Below are 20,107 nucleotides of genomic sequence, written 5' to 3'. Positions count from 1 at the left end.
GCCACCTCTCAACTCTTTCAACTCCCATCAGAAGATTTGCCTGTTCGACAGTGCTTATGACCACTACCCCCTCCCCCTGGCTCAGAATCAGGCTCCGCCACTGTTAAGCACTCTGAGGCGCCACCCTCCATGGAGGGCGCTATGTAAGTGCAAGTTGTTGCTGTTGTTAACCATCCTTCCTGATAAGATTTTCCAGGTACTAATTACCATTGGGGGTAAATAAATACTTTCTGTCCTGGAAATGCCCTTTGCACCCCTTGAACCAGTGACTGCTTCTGCTGCCTTGGCACACACCTTGAGAGAAATATACTTCAAGTCTTTTTAGGCACACTCATCGGTTTGGTTGTGGAGTGATAGTTGGGTCACACTGTTGTGAAGTGAGCTACTCAGGAAGGGTGGTGGAAGCAGATTGTGACAACAAATTCAACTGAGAATTGGATGGCTCTATTTGGTAAATAAATAGATTAAAGAGTATCAATTAAAGCACATTTATCTGGCCTTCAATCTGTTTTGGAAATGAGAGGTTGTGGTTGCATTCTGCTGTACAGAGCATTAAAAAGAATATTCACTGCCTCGTTGTAATTCATAAATTGTGTCAGGCAAGTGAACACTTCGCATCCCATCCTTCCCATTACCATGGTTAATAGGTCTATCAAATTCCAATGAAACAATTAAAGGCAAATCCTTGCATTTGATGTAACATCTACATGATCAAAAACAACTCAAACACTTTAATTGCTGTCACATGTACTGCCTGTATTTGTCGGCAAGCAGTGTACACCAAGGTTCCACAAACATGAAGTTAATGCTCAATTTGCCTGCAGGACTGTCGCAGAACAGTCCGAACTATGTTCAACTAATGAAACCTTCCTGGTTTGTGTAGCTCAGGTACAACCTCGGAGGGATGCCAGGTAAGAGATGAGACCCATCCTTTCTTTCAGTTAAACCCAGGGCCTGAGGGTGAAAGAATAGTGTGCAAACTTCTTGTATTGCAACTTGTTTTTATCATATGTAATATATCCTTTTTTTTCAGAATTTGAGGACAACCTTTCAATGTTAATGGAACCATAAGGTCATTAGCTTTCAGCGAGGATATCATTAGGGTGGCCACGAGTGAGTACACACGGATATCCAAACAGTGCTCACTGCCTTGGCTTTGGGCAGCGTTGGAATTGCTACAGACAGTCCTAAAATCCTAACTCCACCAAATTCAACAGAGCTGTTGTAGTCCATGGCCACCTTTACCCACAACATATGTCCCCAGTAGTGTCTAGGCTATCCATCTGGAAATAATAATCTTTACATTTGATACGGAGCCTTTCATATTGGGAGCATATCTCAAAGTGCTTCGCAAGATTTACTGTAAAGTGGAGTGACTATGTATTTTGTGGGTGAATGCTCTCCTGACATAAAAGGTCTATATCAAATTGCCAGTATATTATTATTATTATACAGCGACTTCTCCAAAATAAACTGGTCCACAATACACAGTCACGACACTTTACAGTAAATTCTGTGAATGCTTTGAGATCTTTTAATGATGTGATAAGGTGCTATGCAAACATCGTTATTTTTACAGATTGTCAACACAATGTCAAGTGCTGTTGGGGTTATTCTACATTAGAAGGATGATCAAGACATTCAAACAAAATCATCTTATAATTTCCCTTTGAAATGAATTATATAAACTTCCAATTTGCAGTTGATCTACAATTATGACATTGGCACTCGTGCCTGCATTCCATGGCGCTCTGTAAAATATCAGCGATGGTGCAGTTAATAATAATAATAATCCTTGCATTTGATATAGCGCTTTTCACGTCGGGAGGACGTCCCAAAGCGCTTCACAGAACACACTGTAAAGTGAACTGACTGTATATTTGTGGGCGAACGCGGCAGCCAATTGCGCACAGCAATGTCCCACAAACAGTCGTAGATTGAAAATGACCAATTTATTATTGTTTTTAGTTTTGGAGGGATTATTATTAGGCTCTGTGTGGAGTAAGGAAACTTGCCCAAGGTTTCGCCCTCTGCCTGGAATTGAACTCAGGTCTCTCGCTTGCAAATCGAGTGCTCTAACCACTGAGCTACAGGACTCCACAAATCCTGCTTAAAGTTATTTCGACTTTAAGCAGTATGTTAATGTCAAGTCACTCTGGTATCAGTACCAATGTTTATCAAATACTGCATCAGAACAGGACCAATAATCACAACTAACTAAAGCAAATGCTTTCATCACAAACAAAAATGACTTGCATAATATTATAGTAGCTTTCACGTAAAACTAAACATCACAAAGTACTTTACACAATATAAAAATATAATTAAAAATGAAGTGAAGGTGATATAAGCAAATTGTCAGACTAATCTGTGGGACCAATGCCTTATAAAATAGGACGAGGTGAGCAGTTAGTTTATTTGGATTTTGGTATAGGGAGGAATATAAATTAGAAATAACTGGGGTGGTATCCAGATTTCTTTGAAATAGCAACAAGTACCATGCAGCAGTTTATCACATACTGTGTTGGAATCGAGACAGAAACCGTACACTGCTCTCCTGACCTGAAATGCGCTATAAAAATGCAATGTGTTGTTTTTGCTCTTACTTTGCAGATAACATGATTTTTGCCTACTGTAGCGAAAGCCAATTATGTTCTCTGCGAGCAAGAAAGGAGAGTAGGAGAGAAATGTAGGAGTCCCGTAGCTCAGTGATCAGAGCACTCGCTTTGCAAGTGAGAGACCTGAGTTCAATCCCAGGCAGAGGGCGAAACCTTGGGCAAGTTTCCTTACTCCACACACCTAATAATAATCCCTCCAAAACCAAAAACAATAATAAATTGGTCATTTTCAATCTACGACTGTTTGTGGGACATTGCTGTGCGGAATTGGCTGCCGCGTTCGCCCACAAATATACAGTCAACTCACTTTACGGTGTGTTCTGTGAAGCGCTTTGGGACGTCCTCCCGACGTGAAAAGCGCTATATCAAATGCAAGGATTATTATTATTATTATTATTATTAAAGGCGAGGGGACGAGCCACCGGCATCGAATTTGGCATTCGCAACCTTGTGGGAAATGTGCAAATCGCTTCTTGTTGTCCTGCCTTATTGGGGGCCAAAGCAGCCGAGTGACACGGCTCTTGGCGGAGGAACGAAGTTACTTTCCAATGAGTCATCGGGGACTGGAAGCCGCGTAAGAGTCGGGGTTTGCCTCCGTGCGCTATATAAACCGTGGAGCGATCGCTTGGATTGCGGCAATCCGCACTGCACCGGGACAACTGGACGGACCGGAGCGGCAACTGAGACGACCCCCCCGATGAGTTTGCAGCACCGTTAGTCTCGCCAGGAAAGCAACGGTGCTCTCTCTCTCCCTCCCACTCTCTCCCACTCCCACTCCCACTCTGTGTGTGTGTGAGAGAGAGCGCCATGAGGACCCACGCCCCTTCCCAGGCGGAAACCCCCCCTTATACCTCCCGACCCGCGAGCGTGGCGAAGAGGGACGCGCCTTTCCCTCCCATCCACCAGCCCGCGCCTGTCGCGGGCCGAGACCGGACCAAACGGGCGGCCAAGGCCGAGAGGTCGCAGCCGGTGCCGCCCCCGGCGCTCGGACCCCGGGCAGCGCGGCGCGGCGGCGGCGGGTTTCCCCACTCGTGGCCGAAGCCGGACTTCCAGCCGGGACGGCGACCCCAACCCCGGCGGCAGCAGCAGCGGCAGCAGCACCCGGCGGGCAGGGCAGCGGTCGGACCCGCCCGGTTGCCCGCGCCCAAGGCCCCGGGCGGCTCGTGCGACAGCGTCCCCGCCTCCCTCTCCGGGGACTCGTCCAGCGCCTCCCCGCTCGACACCGGCAGCGCCGCCGCCGCCGCCAACAGCGGGGAGGAGGCGCGCTTCTCGCTCAGCCTGACCCCCGAGGCCGTGCTGGTCATCCGGAAGCGCCACCTGGAGAGGCAGCTCCGGTCCGGGGTGGACGCGGGCGCCGCGTCCGACCTGAGGCGCAAGAGGCTGCTGACCAACAGGAGGTCCTGCCCGCGCGCCGCGCTGCCCCAGGCCCGGCCCCGCTCCCCGGCTGACATCCGGACGCTGCTGAAGATCTCGTTGCTCAACGACCGGCACAAGTACGACGACGTGGAGTACGAGGAGGAGGAGGAGGAGGACGAGGAAGGGGCGGAGGGGAGGGAGGCGGCGGCCGAGGAGGTGATGGAGAGGTGCCGCGAGTGGTTGAAGGGAGTGGAGAGCGCGCACGGGAAGCCGGACCTGCCGCGCCTGGTCAGTTAGCCCACCCCGCGGGGAGAGGGGGTCACTGGGGAGGGGGTCAGCGGGACGGACACACACACAGAGAGAGAGAGAGAGAACAACTGAAGACTGACCCCCTCCTCCACCGGTGCATTCTCTCACGAAGGGACTTCCAACGCACACAACGCGTTTCTTTCTGTACGTGAATTTTGCGATGTTACTTCATTCGGAGAGGGACGAGCGACGGGGAAAGCGTGAGACCCATCATCCAACGTCGCCCCTCTCTCCATCTCTCTCTCTCTCTCTCCCCCTCACACCCCCCACCACTGGAGCAATAGAAACCGAGGTCTCGGCTACAAGAACACAAACTCGCAACCGTGAAAGGTTTTTTTTTCTCTCTCTCTCTCTCTCTCTCTCCCCATCGAGAGCAGTGACATGTCACACGACGCGCAGGGAATAAAATCGGCACAGAGACTGGGGACCGACAGCCCGGAGGTCGGTTCGGCTGTGGTTTCTGCAGCCAACGGGGGACCGAGCGACCGGAACGGCGTTATCGGTGAAAACCCACTTGTCTTCTCGCAATTGAGAGAGGCAGTGGGTGAACGTGGCGACGGCACTCGGTGGGGGGAGGAGGTCGACCGCTCTGTGCGAGGAACACTCATCCCGGGTGGATGCTGAGAAGTATTGCAGAACCACAGTGGTTTGTGTGGAGCAGCACATCATGACTCGGGGACAATGTGTACATTCCTGTATATATATATTAAAAAAAAACCCCAAACGTAAACTGTTAATAATGCATTGCTTTGAGCTGTTGAAGGTGAAGTCGGCGTCAACCGTTGATCGCTCTTACTTCAAACAGTGCGCCCTGTATATACGTGTCGATTCACATTCGCAAAATAAAAAGTCATCCAATTCCGTTCTCGTTTGGTTTGTTGGGGGCTTCACGTACGCGAACAGACTGAAACTGTGCGAAACTTGCAGGCTGTGTCCAAGTCAAAATATGGGCAAATTGTTGAATGGTTCAGTCTGCTATGGCTGGATAGGTTTGGGCTCCACTGAGACTGCATTGCAGTAATGTGGATTGACAAAATGTAAACAAGTCACTGGTGACATACATATTTAGATATGGTACCAGTTTCAGAGACAGGCAAACGATAACATGCCAAGACTGATTAAATCTCTTGCAGGGAACTATTACCACTCTGAAAATGTGTGAGATGTTCCACTTGGGCATTTGCAAGTTCAAAGGAAATTTGTTTAAAAAATTCACAAGGTGTTAGGGTTGCGTATGAGGATTGCTTAATTTACTCTCTTGGATCTCCAAGAGGTCATGTTCCTTGTAGGATATCAGGCCAGGATCAGACCCGAAACGTTGACTCACTTTCCTTTCTCCATAGATGCTGCCTGACCTGTTGAGTGTTCCCAGTGACTTCTGTTTTTGTTTTCAGATTTCCAGCATCTGCAGTATTTTGTGGTTTGTTCAGGCTATTTGTGATGCCTCACCTACTGTCCGAAGTGATACACAAAGTGATACTGCAAAAATGTTCCTGTATGTGGACAGGATGGGAGAAAAGTGAACTAAAGCTTATTGAAATTTTAACATAAATTAAGACACGTTTTATTTGCAATGTGTATATATATATCAATCCATATTTTTTAAAATAATAATCAAGTCAAAAGAAATTTATGAATATAATTTACATTTATATAGTGTTGTTCACATCGGAAGGACATTTTAAAGCACTTAATGCTCCTGGCTGGGTGCACAAGCAACACAACTCTTAGAAATCCAAGTTGGGGGTGAAAGCTGAAGGAATTGGGAGGGAGAAGATGTCCGAAAGTGCGGTCAAAGAGGTATATCTTGAGATGGACATTGAACGAGGTGAAGTAGGAAGGATTACAACAATACAATGCAATTTACATTTGTGTAGGGTTTTTTGTGTCTTGAAGATTGATTGACATAAAATTGAAGTGAAATAAGAGTACTGTGACTAATTCAAAAAAGGTTGGCAGACATTCAATATTTCACATTTCCACTACAACATCCATCACAGCAAGCACTATCACAGGATTAAACAACACTTGGCATGATATTACACCGCAGTATCAAATCACATAGGTAGGTGCCAGCTTCTTATGTCAAATGTTGAATTTCAAGAGTATTTGGAAAAATCTAGCACAGAATATAGGAGGATCATGCAGAAAACAAATTGTACAGCTTTTTCTATGCATTTTTGTTTTCAAATAAATATTATGCTCTGATATCAATATCCTACTAAGTACAAAAGCATTCACGAGCAAATCCGTGAACAGTACCTTTGATCTGTGGAAGGTTATTCCTTTTTCATTTCCAAGGGGTTAATAATAATAATATTCCTTGCATTTGATATAGTGCCTTATCACTTCATTGAGACGTCTCAAAGTGCTTCACAGAATACACTAAAGTGAATCGACTGTATTTTGTGGGAGAAAGGCGGCAGCCAATTGTGCACAACAGTGTCCCATAAACAGTCGGGATTGAGTGACCAAATTTTTCTGAGGGATTATCACCCCTCGAAAGTTGTCCGCCAATCGACTAGCTACCGGGTTCCTACTTACGAGGTACACAGAAGCGTGCAAGGAATTTAACCCTGTCTCCTGGTTCTTGCGAGGCGAGCACACTAACTTTTATGCTGCAGGACTCCACAGTTCTTATGTTTCAATATCTGATAAGGATACGGTATTGAATTAAAAGCACCAGGAGACAGGGTCAAATTCCTTTTTAGAGTAGCTTTTATTTTGTTCACTCATTTTCCTTCTGATGGAGCTCACTTCGGAGTAGCTCAAACACCTTTGGTCATGTTGTCCTGTCTCCTGATGCTTTAGTAATTCAATAACATCTCCTTATCGGATAATGAAACGTAAGAATCAAGTAAAGCTTGAGTTCCCGCAGGAACTGTTTGCAGCCAAAATCACTTGTGAGTTATTGGAATATTTTTTCCGATTCTTCCGTTTCTAAAATGTTCCACGTAAAGTTAAATCCCTCAAGTGCACATAAGTAGAGTAACCTGTAGCACATAAAGTATTCCACTTGCCCACAGTGGGCGGGCAAATAATGCATAATGCATACATTAATGCATATAATAGAGATTGGGAGATAAAAAGGCTTTGTTTATTGGGATGAAGTACTGCTGAAATCAGATTTACACGTTTCAATATCGCTGAGAGAAGATGCAAAGCAACTATTAAATTCATGCCTCTGCAACTTTGTCCTAGAGTTCCCCACTCCTATCCCAGCACAGTCCCAAAGGGCAAGGGAGTTTCTCCTGGCGTTCTGGTCCTTAATCTCCCAAATAAAATTGTTGGTTCACTGCATTGCTGTGAATGTTGCTGTGTACAAATTAGCTGCTGCACTCGCCTGCAAGTACAGTTACTACACTTCACAGCAATTCCTATGAAGATCTTAGAGATGTCCCCCCCAGGTGAAAGGCCATATATCAAGTGCATAAGATCATCATTTTATGATGATCATTTATATCACTGCACTCTTTAATGATATCTTTCTTCTACCGGATGGGTTGGGAATGGGATATGGTCCAGAAATGAAAGTGAAAATCAATCCCTGTGAGATTTGATTTGAGCAAAACTGGTTATCGTTTAGCTGAGTGCAACTTTTTCAGGAAAGAAAAAGGATTCCGGAGTCTGCCACAGGACGATTTGGTGAGTGTTTCTTGCAAAAAATGTGTGAAACAAGGCTGCTGCTGCTTCCCCATCTGACCAGATCTCAGAGGAGGCGCACAGACTCGCAGTGTGCAATGGTGAAGGGGGGGATGTGAAATGAACATCGAAATGAAACAGTGCCAAACACCAGTGCCAAACATCGGCGTCTCCAGTCACCCACAGCAACCACTCGCTGAGAGCTCAGCGCTGCTGGTGAGTACAAGATCTCCACCTCCTTGAATTGAATTAAATTAAATTAAATCCACAGCAAATTTCATACATTCCTCTGCTTTATGCTTTTGCATCCATCTGCTGGAGAGTCTTCTCCATCCAATTGCCCCCCTTTTTCCTCCCTTGCCCGAGCACAGGGATGTGAGAAATCCTGTGACAGGACAGGGTCGACTCCAAGAGCAGATTGGTTTCCTTTCCTCAGTGCACCTCCCCCCCCCCCCCACTCTTTTTTCCTTTTTTCAGGAAATGTTACCATTACATTTTAACCTTTTTTTTAACCAAAAAATACCACTAAAATACTTTGAAATACATTTTTGATTAAAATTGACATTGTTGATTAGCGCAGTTTGTATGTTCAATATACATTTATAATTAATTGTTAATTGGATGCAATCTGGATGCACATCATATTAATAATAATAATAATCCTTGCATTTGATATAGCGCTTTTCACGTCGGGAGGACGTCCCAAAGCGCTTCACAGAATATACTGTAGAGTGAATACAGTATATTCACTGTATACAGTATATTTGTGGGCGAACGCGGCAGCCAATTGCGCACAGCAATGTCCCACAAACAGTCGTAGATTGAAAATGACCAATTTATTATTGTTTTGGGTTTTGGAGGGATTATTATTAGGCGTATGGAGTAAGGAAACTTGCCCAAGGTTTCGCCCTGTCTGGAATTGAACTCAGGTCTCTCACTTGCAAAGCGACTGCTCTAACCACTGAGCTACAGGACTCCATTGCTGATGTTTCACTTCATGACTGTTTCTGGGACATTGCTTTGCGCATTCATCTCCAAAATACATAGTGACTACACTTGTGCTTGTTGTATCTTATAAACATTTTGTTTTTTGTTTATAAGGGTGGCCTATGTCCAGCAGTTCATTTGTCTGATGAATGGTGGAGGTACCTATCTCAAACAGTTAGGTCATCCTTTTTTAAAAAATGATAGCCTTAGGCAACACTTTTTGTAAAACATCCATGTAAATGGGTCAATTTGCACATGACCAGTTTTGATTGCCTCACTGGGTGGTGATAATACTAATACAGTAAGACAATCCTTGGATTTGATATGGTGTAACATCCATAACATTTAAATTTGCCGAGAGCTTCACAGGTAATTGCTGCTAAGTTTAGTGACTGCGTGGCTTTGGCAGATGTGGTAGCTAATTTGTGCACAGCAAATGATCTTTAAAGGAAGATAGATATTTGGATGTTAGAGATATAAAAGGGAATGGTAAACAAGTGGGGCATTCGAACTGAATGATCTGCCAAGATCTAGCAAACTGGTGGAACAGGCTTGATGTGCCGAATGGTCTGCTCTTGTTTCCATTTACAAAAAGTTTGTGGGACAATGCTGTGCACAAACTGTCTGCTGCAATTTGTCCACAAAATACAGTCAATCCAGTCAAAATACAGTCACTTTGTAGCATATCCTGTGAAGTGCTTTGAGACGTCTCAGTGATGTTATAAGGCGCTATATCAAATGTAATATTTATTATAGATTCCTATATGGCCCCACAAAAAAAATCAAGTAAATTGAATCAGATTCGCTGGAGAAAGACTATCTAGTTAATCCACTTATCTACTGATAGTTCTGCATTAACTCATGCCTGGTTTTTAATATTTGGTTCATTTTTTTTCATTTCAGCCATCCTTATTTGCAATGGGAACAAATGGTTATGCTCATAGAAAAAGCATCCTCCCTTCTCTTCTGGAAGCTTATCTACCACCTCAGCAAAGCAAACAGGTAGAACCTGTGATTCCAATGATAAAACGTGTCCTCTAAGTAACAAATGTCTGCAATATGTACAGAGAAGTAATTTTCATAGTTTTATTGATTCTTAAGAAAAAAATGACAATAAGTTTAATAATATCCTGCCTCTATCCCTCTACCTCACCTCTTCTATATCTTTAAACCCCACTTAACTCTTCATCTGTGCCTGTGGTCACCTCCCCCTCCCTGTTTCCTTATTGCTTAGCGTCCAATCCTGCCACTGTGAAGCACTCTGCATCACTATCCTATATCCTGTTTAAAAATGCATGTGATTGTTGTCATTATAAACACTGCAAGGACATAAATGCAACTTCATAAGATGTTGGAATCACTAGATGATGGTACACCATCTTGGGGAGTGCACTATATTCAGTAGTGGGTAATAAAATCCAGTACTGTAATACTTAACATTATGCATTTGTTAATTTAGGTTTTCACTGTGTAGGTCACTAATGGTTCGTAGGTCCCTGTTATCAAATCTGGAGCATATATACTGGTTAATAAAGTTAGCAATCTTGGCAATGAATTCACAGTGGGATTTCCCAGCTCAACAGTATGTTCTGTATATATTGTGGGAAGGTCACTAATTCATGTTTTCAAGGAGGCCTTAATCTCTACATGACATGTATCAAGAGTGACTATCTAATTCCAGCCTGAAAGGGCTGGGACTTTCAGGTAAAAACTGAGACAATTAAGTGGCTTCTTAACAACCCCTTTCAATTCTTAAATAATTCACACAATTGTATCTCTCATTGCAAAAAAAGGAAAGGCAACAGGAATATTAATAAAACATTTACAATGATAGAACAGGTTGAAAAGTACATTCAAATGGTTCTTCCAGAAAATTATGCGTCTGAAAATTTCCATTTTGAAACCTTGCCTTAATGTCACCAGCCAGTTCAGTGCTTGTGTATTTGTTATGCATTATCATATCAAATCTGACTTATACATAACTTTATGTAAGTCATATATGATACGACTTATGCAAGTTTGACATAAATCAAACTTTGAATAAGTCATATTAAATGTATAGTCCCAACTGAAACGATTTATGCAAGGTGTACTGTATTTCAATGGGATACAATGATCTCTAAGCTGCTGGTGCAACAAATGCCTTAAGGATCAAGGCGTACCTCTACAATACTTTTCCCAAGGAGCTAAACGTGATGAGGATGAAGTCCATCATAAAGTAGATTCTGTGGTTGGTGGAAAATGTGGGTTTATTGATGTACTGAGTGACCTTTTCCTGTTTCCTTTGTCTTTATATACAGTATTCCAATCAAGAATGTTTTCAAAAAAAGTGCTTTGATAAAGAGTTCTCCTGTAATTTTACCCACAACTGGTTTCTAATTAACAACTGTCTAATAATGTTCTCCTTATTTTATAAGCATGCCCCGTATTGTGTTTTGTATACTGAGGTAACTTAAAATGAATTTCTTACAATACAGTGAAGAGCAAAGAGAATAACTTTAGCTAAAAGCAATGTTTTGCTGGAATACGCTATGTGTTTTTTAGTGGAAGAAACCACATTTGTCAAGCTTTATTGGAAGGCCATTTGTGATCTTCAACCTTTGATAAACATTATTGGCTCAAAGAGAATAGAGAGATTGCAGTTCTTTGCACACAAACAGAATTGCATTTTTGGAGGTGCAGTCTTTGTTAAGCATCAGCAAGAGAGACAGTTTATATATATATATATATATATATATATATATATATATATAATGTCAACCAAATTGCTTGGTTTGCAAACCAAAAGATTCTTGTAAACAGGCCACTTTGGAGATTCTAAACTGGCAGAGGACATGCAATTTTTTTAATACTCTATCTGTGTAATTATCAGCCAACTGTACCAATTGGAAATATTAATGAGCTGCCACTGTTATTTATAAGAAACTTCAGTTGACTCCATTCAAATGCAGGAATTTCTGGTTTGTAAATCATACATTCCTGATGTCAGTGATCATTTAAAACAAAGTGTGTTTTATTCGTCAAAAGGTGATGTTGATTAATGTAAAATCAACTAAAAAATGCATATAACTTATCCCAGTGGCCATTCTTCATGTATGAATCTCAAAATTATGAAATTAGATGTCAGCCCGTATTATCGATTGGTAAGCATTCTTGCCTTTGAGTCAGAAGGTTGTCGGTTTGAGGCCCATGTCAGGGCTTTGAACTCATTTTATCAAGGTCTACATTTCAGTGCAGTGCTGGGGGTATATTGCATTGTTGGAAGTGCTGTCCTTTGGATGAGGCATTAAACTGAAGTCCTATTTGCCTGTTCAGGTAGATGTTATCTGAACTAATCTGAAACTTTCAACAAACCCCATTGTTACCTCTGACAAAGGAGCACAACCTTTTGATGAGGATTCATAAGATGATGACTTAATTTTGTCAGTCTTTAGCAATTTATTTGAAATAGCAGTTTTTCTAAACAGATTTGATAAACCAGCAATGATTGGATTAGGGTTAGCATTTGACAATGAGTGACTGTCAGGGGAAATCTTATTGAAAGCTGATATTCAGGGTTTCTTGGAGCTGAACTGGCTCCAGGGTGAATGCTTGTCAATGGAATTTCAGAATTAAGCCAGTCCTCTATGGCGGTCTTGATAGTTCAGTTCCTGAGCCAGGCGGGTTCGCAATACGCCAGGGCACTGCTGATGACAGCACAGCCAGTCTGGCTTATCGGTAGGACTTTGAAGGGCAGATCAGTCAGTGGGGGCAGGGATTCTTCCCATTAGGCTCTGCAAACCAAAGTCCTAACAGGTAGCTGGACAAGCAGCAGGAAAGCTTGCCAGACAGTGCTTTCAATGGTAAGCTATGTGGGTTTTGCTTGTTAAACTCCAGCTGTACTCCAACATATACCCTGGGGTCCCCAAGCCTTGGCTCTTGTCAGTGTGTGGCTAATACTCTCCTGAATTAAGTCATCAGGGAGAGAATGCACATTCCATTCCAATAAATATCTCTGGAATTTCCATGTATATAGGTTTCCACAAGCGTCAGACACCTGGCTGACCAAAAAAAAATGTGATGCAAGTAATTTTGAAAAGATTTAAATGCAAGCACTACTCAGGGGGCTGGTGATTGACTTGCCTCTGGAGTCCACGAACAGTGGTGGCATTATTTTGAGGGCATAATTCTTCAATCAGCATTTTAGTCATGTTTCCGAAAAAAAACGTTGGTTGGATTATACAAAACAACAGAAATACACAAGAAAAAGTTAAGAAATTCCTTGATTATCAAGCTTGACTGAACCCTGTGACTTGGCTGGCAAGTCTGAAGGAAATCTCGGTGTATCAAACCTTTCATTTATAATTTTTGCTGCCTGCTTGCCTGCATGTCACAGGGAAGGTTTTCAATTGCTTCACTCTTTTGTGCACAAAAGAACATCTGCGTTTTCTCCCTTGTGCTCATAGTGGGGCTACCAGTTGCAGTGTGGCTAACAGAGGTCTCATTGTTGCTATTGATGAGTTGCAAAACTGTGTCAGTCTTCCTCCCCAAACACACACACAAAAACATACACACACACACTTTCATCCCATCCTCCTACACGTCTCCTTCATCTCACAGGTACAGTGTCCATCAAGGCACAACACAGCTATGCGGCAAATACACAGATTGGATCATTGCTGAGTCAGTTGTCATAGAAACAGATACAAACATTGGCTTCTTATTTCACTTTCTTCTTTGCTTTGAAAATAATTAAATTGATGAAAGTGACTTGCAAACAATGGTCCTGAGGAGGGAAATAAAAAGGGATTATATCTGCCTACAGCCTGAAAGCACAAATTGACGGGTGAAGCCTTGCTTGAGTATTGAGTGCAGCTAGTAACTTAGAAATGCACATCAACACTTAATTGATAACACACGTTTACAAAACAGACCTTTCTTCACTTCTCAGATTTAGTCAAAGGGCCAACAATGGCTCACCCTCAAAAAAGACAAGATAATTGTGGTTTGAGAGAGATGGGATCGTTATATGCTGGTCCCTGTTGTGCTCAATTTTACCGTGGCAACAGGGATATAAATACTGCCTTTCTCACAGGCAACAGAATGAAAAAGACAAAGCCTATTCTTGCTGAAAGGCAGCGAGGAATGCGGCAGGTTTGGCAGTATATGATCAGCTGAAGAGTGATAGACCTCTGGCATGGGCCACAGTGCAGCAAGTCAGGAGCAAACCTCTTACCACCTAATATGAGGGTAATTAGAGCTGCTTCAATCACAACTTCACAAGATTTAAAGCCCATAAATTGCAGCAAAATGCCTATTGCAAAAAGCAAAGTCGGCAAAATATAGTGGATTCATTTTACAGTATAATTCTGTGAAGCACTTTGAGACATCTCAATGATATGATACGTCCCTATATCAAATGCAAGGACTGTTATTATTATTAATAATTATTAACATTAATAAAGTTAACCTGCTTACTTTAGGCACAATCGTATCAGATTTACCAATTTCTTAACATAATTTACTATCCCCTGCCCCAGTACATGGACTTGTTTTAATTTTTATTTCTGTGCACAGACAGATTTATTGCTTCAAAAAATGTAAACCCATTGTTTACCACTGACTGCATTATGGACCGAGTGATTTATTATGTGACACAATCATTTGTTTAGGAAAATATTTTGTAAAATGCCTGATTGGAAAAGATCAGTCTACCTTTCAGCTTCTGAGCCATAGAACAATGAGCTATCACTTTTAACCTGAAATCTTCAACAGAGGGGCACTCTACCTCCACTACTGAATGTCACAGCACCTCACGCAACAATACCAAGCTTTTCTCGTTCCTCATGTCATTCTTCTGCTTTATGAGAGGAATGACATTCCCCTTATTGTTCAAGTTTATTGGTGGGGGGTGGGGGGGGAGAGTTTCTCCACAACAACTTTCTGCAATTTCTCCCATCCGCCCATAAAACACAGACACTCCACGCTCCAGCCTGCTTCACATCCCCCACCTCGCCCACCCCACCATTGGCTGGCGGGCTTTCAGCCACTCTGCTCCCACCCTCTGGAACTCCATCCCACCTTATCCCCTCCCTAGCCTCCTTCAAGGCCCATCTCAAGACCTTCCTCTTCGAGCGTACCTTAAATCACTCTCCTTCTCTCCCAGCCTCCAGCCTCCCCGATCCCGTCCCTCAGCTCAGGTCCGAAACACTTATTGTTCAGTGCCTTGGGACGTCTTCCCAACATGAAAGGCGCTTATACAAATGTAATTTTGTTGTTGTTGTTGCAGCATACTCTGCGAAGCATTTTAGGACATCCTCCCGATGTGAAATGTAAGGATCATTATTATTTAAGCGCTCTGATATGAAGCATCCTCCTGATGTGAAAGTCGCTTTCTAAATGTAAATTGTATTGTATCTTTCACCTCTGCTTTGACTCCTTTTTAAAGTTAATTGTCCTCAAGTACTTCACCCCAGTGACCATTCTTCATGTATGATCCTTGACAGTGAATCTTAGTAGGAATTCGAAGGATCACAAACCAGTCTGATTATATGCATTGCAAGCATTTGCTCTCAGGTATCTTTCAGTAAACCCCATTAAAAGCAGGAAACCCTGGTCGATTCTTCAAGTCTCTCTCCCTCTCTAACTTGCAGTCCAGAGGCCAATTGTAGCACTTTGCTACTGCTTAGGTTAAATTACCCAGCGCAGATAGGGATTCGAAGCTGAGACCCTCTGAGTTTTATGGCTCAGCTACTTACCGGATAAACCTTTGAACTGTCAAGGGAGCAACAATAACTTGCATTTTATGTAGCATCTTTGACTTAGGATAATGTGTTCGAACACTTCACAAGGATGGGTTTGAAGTTAAGTGGTGAGGTGACCGTAAGCCTGGTCAAAGAGATTGAACTTTTTAGGTGGAAATTCCAGAGTTGATTAATTAGAAAACAATTTATTTTGTGTTTTGACAAAGAGGTTCCTATGTCCTGACCCATGATATGCATCTTTCTAGACAGATGTTTTGTTGGTCTGTATGTATGTATGAAGGTACTGAGAACCTTTTGTGATTGTTTTGTATTGGCAACAGTCACTGTATGCAGTGTATTTGCTGAGCCTCATTGTCCCATAGGACCTGTGTGTTTGAGTTGCACTCACTTTTGTTTACAAAATATTTTTGTTATGGAAACTGTAATTTATCCGTTGCCTGCAATTTTTATTGTTGTAAAGCTTTTGTTTGTTTGAATAATAATATTTTGTTTCAAGTGTTTTGGGTTGACAAAAGACTATTTTTCAGCTGGTATCTGGATATTATCAATCAGGATATTAAATAGTGAGTGAATATTTATTTTAGTTATTTTCTGTTTGGTACTGTATGGATTTCTGCGACTCTTCACTTTATAGGTTCTGCTCTCAATGCTGCTTGCAGCGATGGGGTGAACATTACAATATTTTATAATAACAGATTTAATAAGTTATTTAAAACTGTGTGTGTGTGTGTGGGGGGGGGGGGGGGGGGGGGGGATTCCTCCTGGATCTGGATTTACTCTGTTTTCTTGGCATTTTAAAGTATCTGGAATTTGACAAGTTCCTAAATACAGTCTTAATTTTAAAGATGCTTTTCTATATGTTGAAAAAAAGAAGGGAATTTCTGCTGTTGTCCTGGTGAACAATCCTCTAGATAAATTAGTCATTCACGCCATGGCTGTTTAAGGGACTTTGATGGGTGTAATCTGGCTAGTTGCCTACAATCAGATAATTACTGTATCTGCACCAAAGACCTGCTCTTCAACTTACCTCTTCAACCTCCCCCCTTCTCCCTTAATCGGCATCAAATCCCTTTAGTGATCCGAAATGCTATCCCACATGAAGAACACTATATAAATGCTTTTGAATGTTCACTAATCGGGTACTGTATTACACTTTTCATGCTCTACTCATTTACACATGTCAAGCAAGTTAACTTAATGTCTCCAAAATCTCTGATGTCCATTTGGTGTTGCAGAAACACAATCTGTTGCTGAGCAAGATCTCCATCTCAACCCATCATGTGGAGCAACATCTGTAGTAATCAACTCCTTCCCATTAAATTCTGCTAATCTTGTGATCTTTTACTGAGTATCTTACTACTACTAGATTCCTTTTGGTTGCTACACTTTCATTTAAGGTAGCAAATATTTTGCTCTCAAAACTGCATACCACTGTTATACACAACTTCTAGCAACAGATCGTAACTATTGCAATTTCCTTAATAACTCACGTATTGCTTAAGAGACGAAAACAGAGCCCATAGTCTCAATGAAAAGGATTTTACTTGAATGAGAGACCTTTCAGAAATTTTGTAAAAGATTCGTAAAGCGGGAGATTTATTTTGTTGGCAGACAACATTATCATTTATCAATATTCTTCTTTCATTACAAGAGGATTAGAGGCAACAATGCATCTTTCTGGGATCTTTGTTCTTCAGAATTTCTTCAAAAGTAGCGACTACATGGAATGGACCACCCAGGGAGACAGTAGAGATAGATTGTGTCAGCAAAATTCAAGAAGGAATTAGACAGCTATTTGACAAATAATTTAATAGAGGGATGTGAGAAATTAAATACTGTAGAATTTTTTTTAGAACAATTTTTTAGATCTATTATTTTTATTTGGGGGCTGACACAATGAATCATATTTTGTCCAGTTCTGTCCTACATTCCTAAGTAGCTAAAAGCTATGTCTCGACCCCACCATTTACATGGTGATAAGTCAGGCCTGTATCTGTCCAATGTTTGATGAATGTTAGGATTCTACTATATTGTTAAAGATCACTTCTTCTCTATCCTTTCATAGTAAAAATTTGATAAAAAGCACATACTTTGGAAGGAAGAAATGTGGTAATAAGAATCATGTGTTTCAGAAAATGAAGGCTTTTCAAAATAACATCAACAACAGCATGCATTTATACTGCATCCTTCACATATTATATAATAATAATACTGATACTACTAATAATAATAACAATAGATCACATATTGTCATCATGCCCAGCCCTAGCATGGAATATGTGATTTGACATAACAATGTAGCTCAATATATTCACTGGACAATTTGTAAACACTTTGATATTGAAGTAAAGACCAACTCGTATAAACATCAACTTGCAAAAGTGACATTAAGAAATAACAGCACGATAATCTGGGACTCACAACTACATTCAGATAGAACAGTAATCCGTAACAAACCAGACATTATCATAGAGAACCAAATGGATTGTAACATGTAGTGTTATTGATGTGGGTATCCCAAGTGATTACAATGTAAGAAATGAGGAACTAGAGACGTCAGGAAATATATTGATCTACAAAATGAATGCGGACATATATGGCAGTATAAAATAAACATAAAGATCAGTGCAACTGGGACTGTTAATAAGACTATAGAAATGGCTTGGCAAAATACCTGGTGACAAAATATCAACCTCATGCAAAAAGTAGCTATTTTAGGAAGTTCAAAGTGCCATCCATTCATATGTAACGTGGCAGTGTTATCGGTCTGGCTGATCCATTACTAAAACCACTTAGAAACTACTTCTACAGAGTGTTTTAAAATGTAATAAAATAAAAATTGTAATCCTAATATTTGGTACAGCACCTTTCACGATAGGAGGATGTCCCGAGGCCCTTCGCAGGATATTCTCTAAACTGCAGTGACTGTGTGTTTTGTGGGAGAATAAATAAGTACCAAAAGAAAATGACATATTTTTCTTACAAGATGGAAGAAGTTGACTGAAGAGCTCTTTGAAGGAACTGAAGGTGAAACAAGTTAAAAAAAATCAAAGTGCCAAGAAATAAATAAGAGGCACTGTTTGTTGCTGGAAGAAATTGGTGTTTATACATCAGCAGTTCAACTAATTAAAGCAAGTGGTGCTCAAGATAAAACCATGTTTCGTTGACTCTATCCAAGGATCTGGAAGACAGCAGAATGGCCAAAGTGATTCAATCAATCACAGTTCATTATATTGTGAAGAAAAGCAGATCTGACAGAATGCAGCAGTTAGGGAACAATTACCTTCATTGGTCTTGTTGAATACACTTCAGCTGCTCTGAAGTGGAAACACTTTCACTTCTGGTTCAGAAATATTGTGCGTTCAAGTCCTACATTAAAGCGTCAGCTCATAATCTAGTCATCCTACTATTTTTCCATTATAACGTCAGTTTGGGCCCAGGTTAGCTGATACATTTTCCAACAAAATACAATCAGTACACTTACAGTATATCCTTGAGACATCCTCCTGACATGAAAGGCGTTATACTACATGCAAGGATTATTATTCATTATCATTTTATCCTGTCCATTACTTATGTAATTTGCTATACAGCAGCAGTAATTAACTTTTATAAAGCACCTTTCATTTCAGGAGGACTTCTTAAAGTGCTTCATGAATTTATTGTACAAGTAAAGAGGCCATTCGGACTGAGTGATCCATGCCAGTGTTTATAGCACAATGTAGTCTCTACCACTCCTTACTTCTTCCCTCCCATACCCCTCTATTCCCTTCTCCCTCATGTAGATATCTCGCTTGCTCTTAAATGAATCTTAAAGATAATAAGTGAAGTGATCAAAAGTCTTACTTGGTAAGGGGTCGGGCTTCTTTTTGATTATTTTGGACAATACATAAACATAAGATATGTATTGAAACACAATATGTACCTTTGCCATTAAACATCATTAATACTAATCTTGTAATGAACACTACAGAGTAATACAAGACAATGTAAAGGATCTTATTTCTGTTTGTTAATATTACCATAATAGTACAGGCATTACCAAACACTACATTCAGTGAATTATGTACCTTCTGTGGCCTCTCTTGGCCCCCAGCCTAACCTCTCCACTACTGCTGTATGCACATCAATAGACTCCTGGGCAGTAAAAAGTTATTTCTGAGCCACAGAGAGCACAGATTTTGCCCCCCTTCAAGATCAAGCATCGAATGTTTTGACATGATAAGGTGCTTAAAAATAAAACTTATTTCTTTTAGAGGTGTTAATGGAAGATGAATACAAATGAGATTAGTCAAGAAGGTAATAATAATTGGTATGGCTTCAACTTTTCTGTTGTCACATTGTATTCAGTGGCAGATTACATAGAAATATACCATAGACTATATGTATATTAATGCAGTCAGTGAATACAATGTTTATGTGGGCAAAGCACATTCATGAGAAATTTCTTTG

At 41.2% G+C, this 20,107-nt stretch overlaps 1 protein-coding gene and 1 pseudogene across 1 annotated transcript; both read left to right on the top strand.

The window, feature by feature from the left end:
• The first annotated feature begins 3,228 nt into the window (after nucleotides 1-3,228).
• prr18 (proline rich 18) lies at nucleotides 3,229-5,145 on the top strand. Its single transcript, XM_007898358.2, has one exon. The coding sequence runs from the start codon at nucleotides 3,426-3,428 to the stop codon at nucleotides 4,269-4,271; it is 846 nt and encodes a 281-aa protein (XP_007896549.2). The 5' UTR covers nucleotides 3,229-3,425; the 3' UTR covers nucleotides 4,272-5,145.
• LOC121848546 overlaps nucleotides 4,665-20,107 on the top strand; it is a 31,398-nt pseudogene continuing 15,955 nt past the window's right edge.

The sequence above is a fragment of the Callorhinchus milii genome, unplaced genomic scaffold, assembly GCF_018977255.1.
Source record: "Callorhinchus milii isolate IMCB2004 unplaced genomic scaffold, IMCB_Cmil_1.0 Scaffold3, whole genome shotgun sequence".
NCBI classification, from domain to species: Eukaryota; Metazoa; Chordata; class Chondrichthyes; order Chimaeriformes; family Callorhinchidae; genus Callorhinchus; species Callorhinchus milii.
This window is presented reverse-complemented; position numbering and strand designations above follow the sequence as displayed.

Bases quoted from the DNA above. Each gene is read 5' to 3' on its own strand.
- prr18 (XM_007898358.2), top strand. From the start codon at position 3,426: ATGAGGACCCACGCCCCTTCCCAGGCGGAAACCCCCCCTTATACCTCC.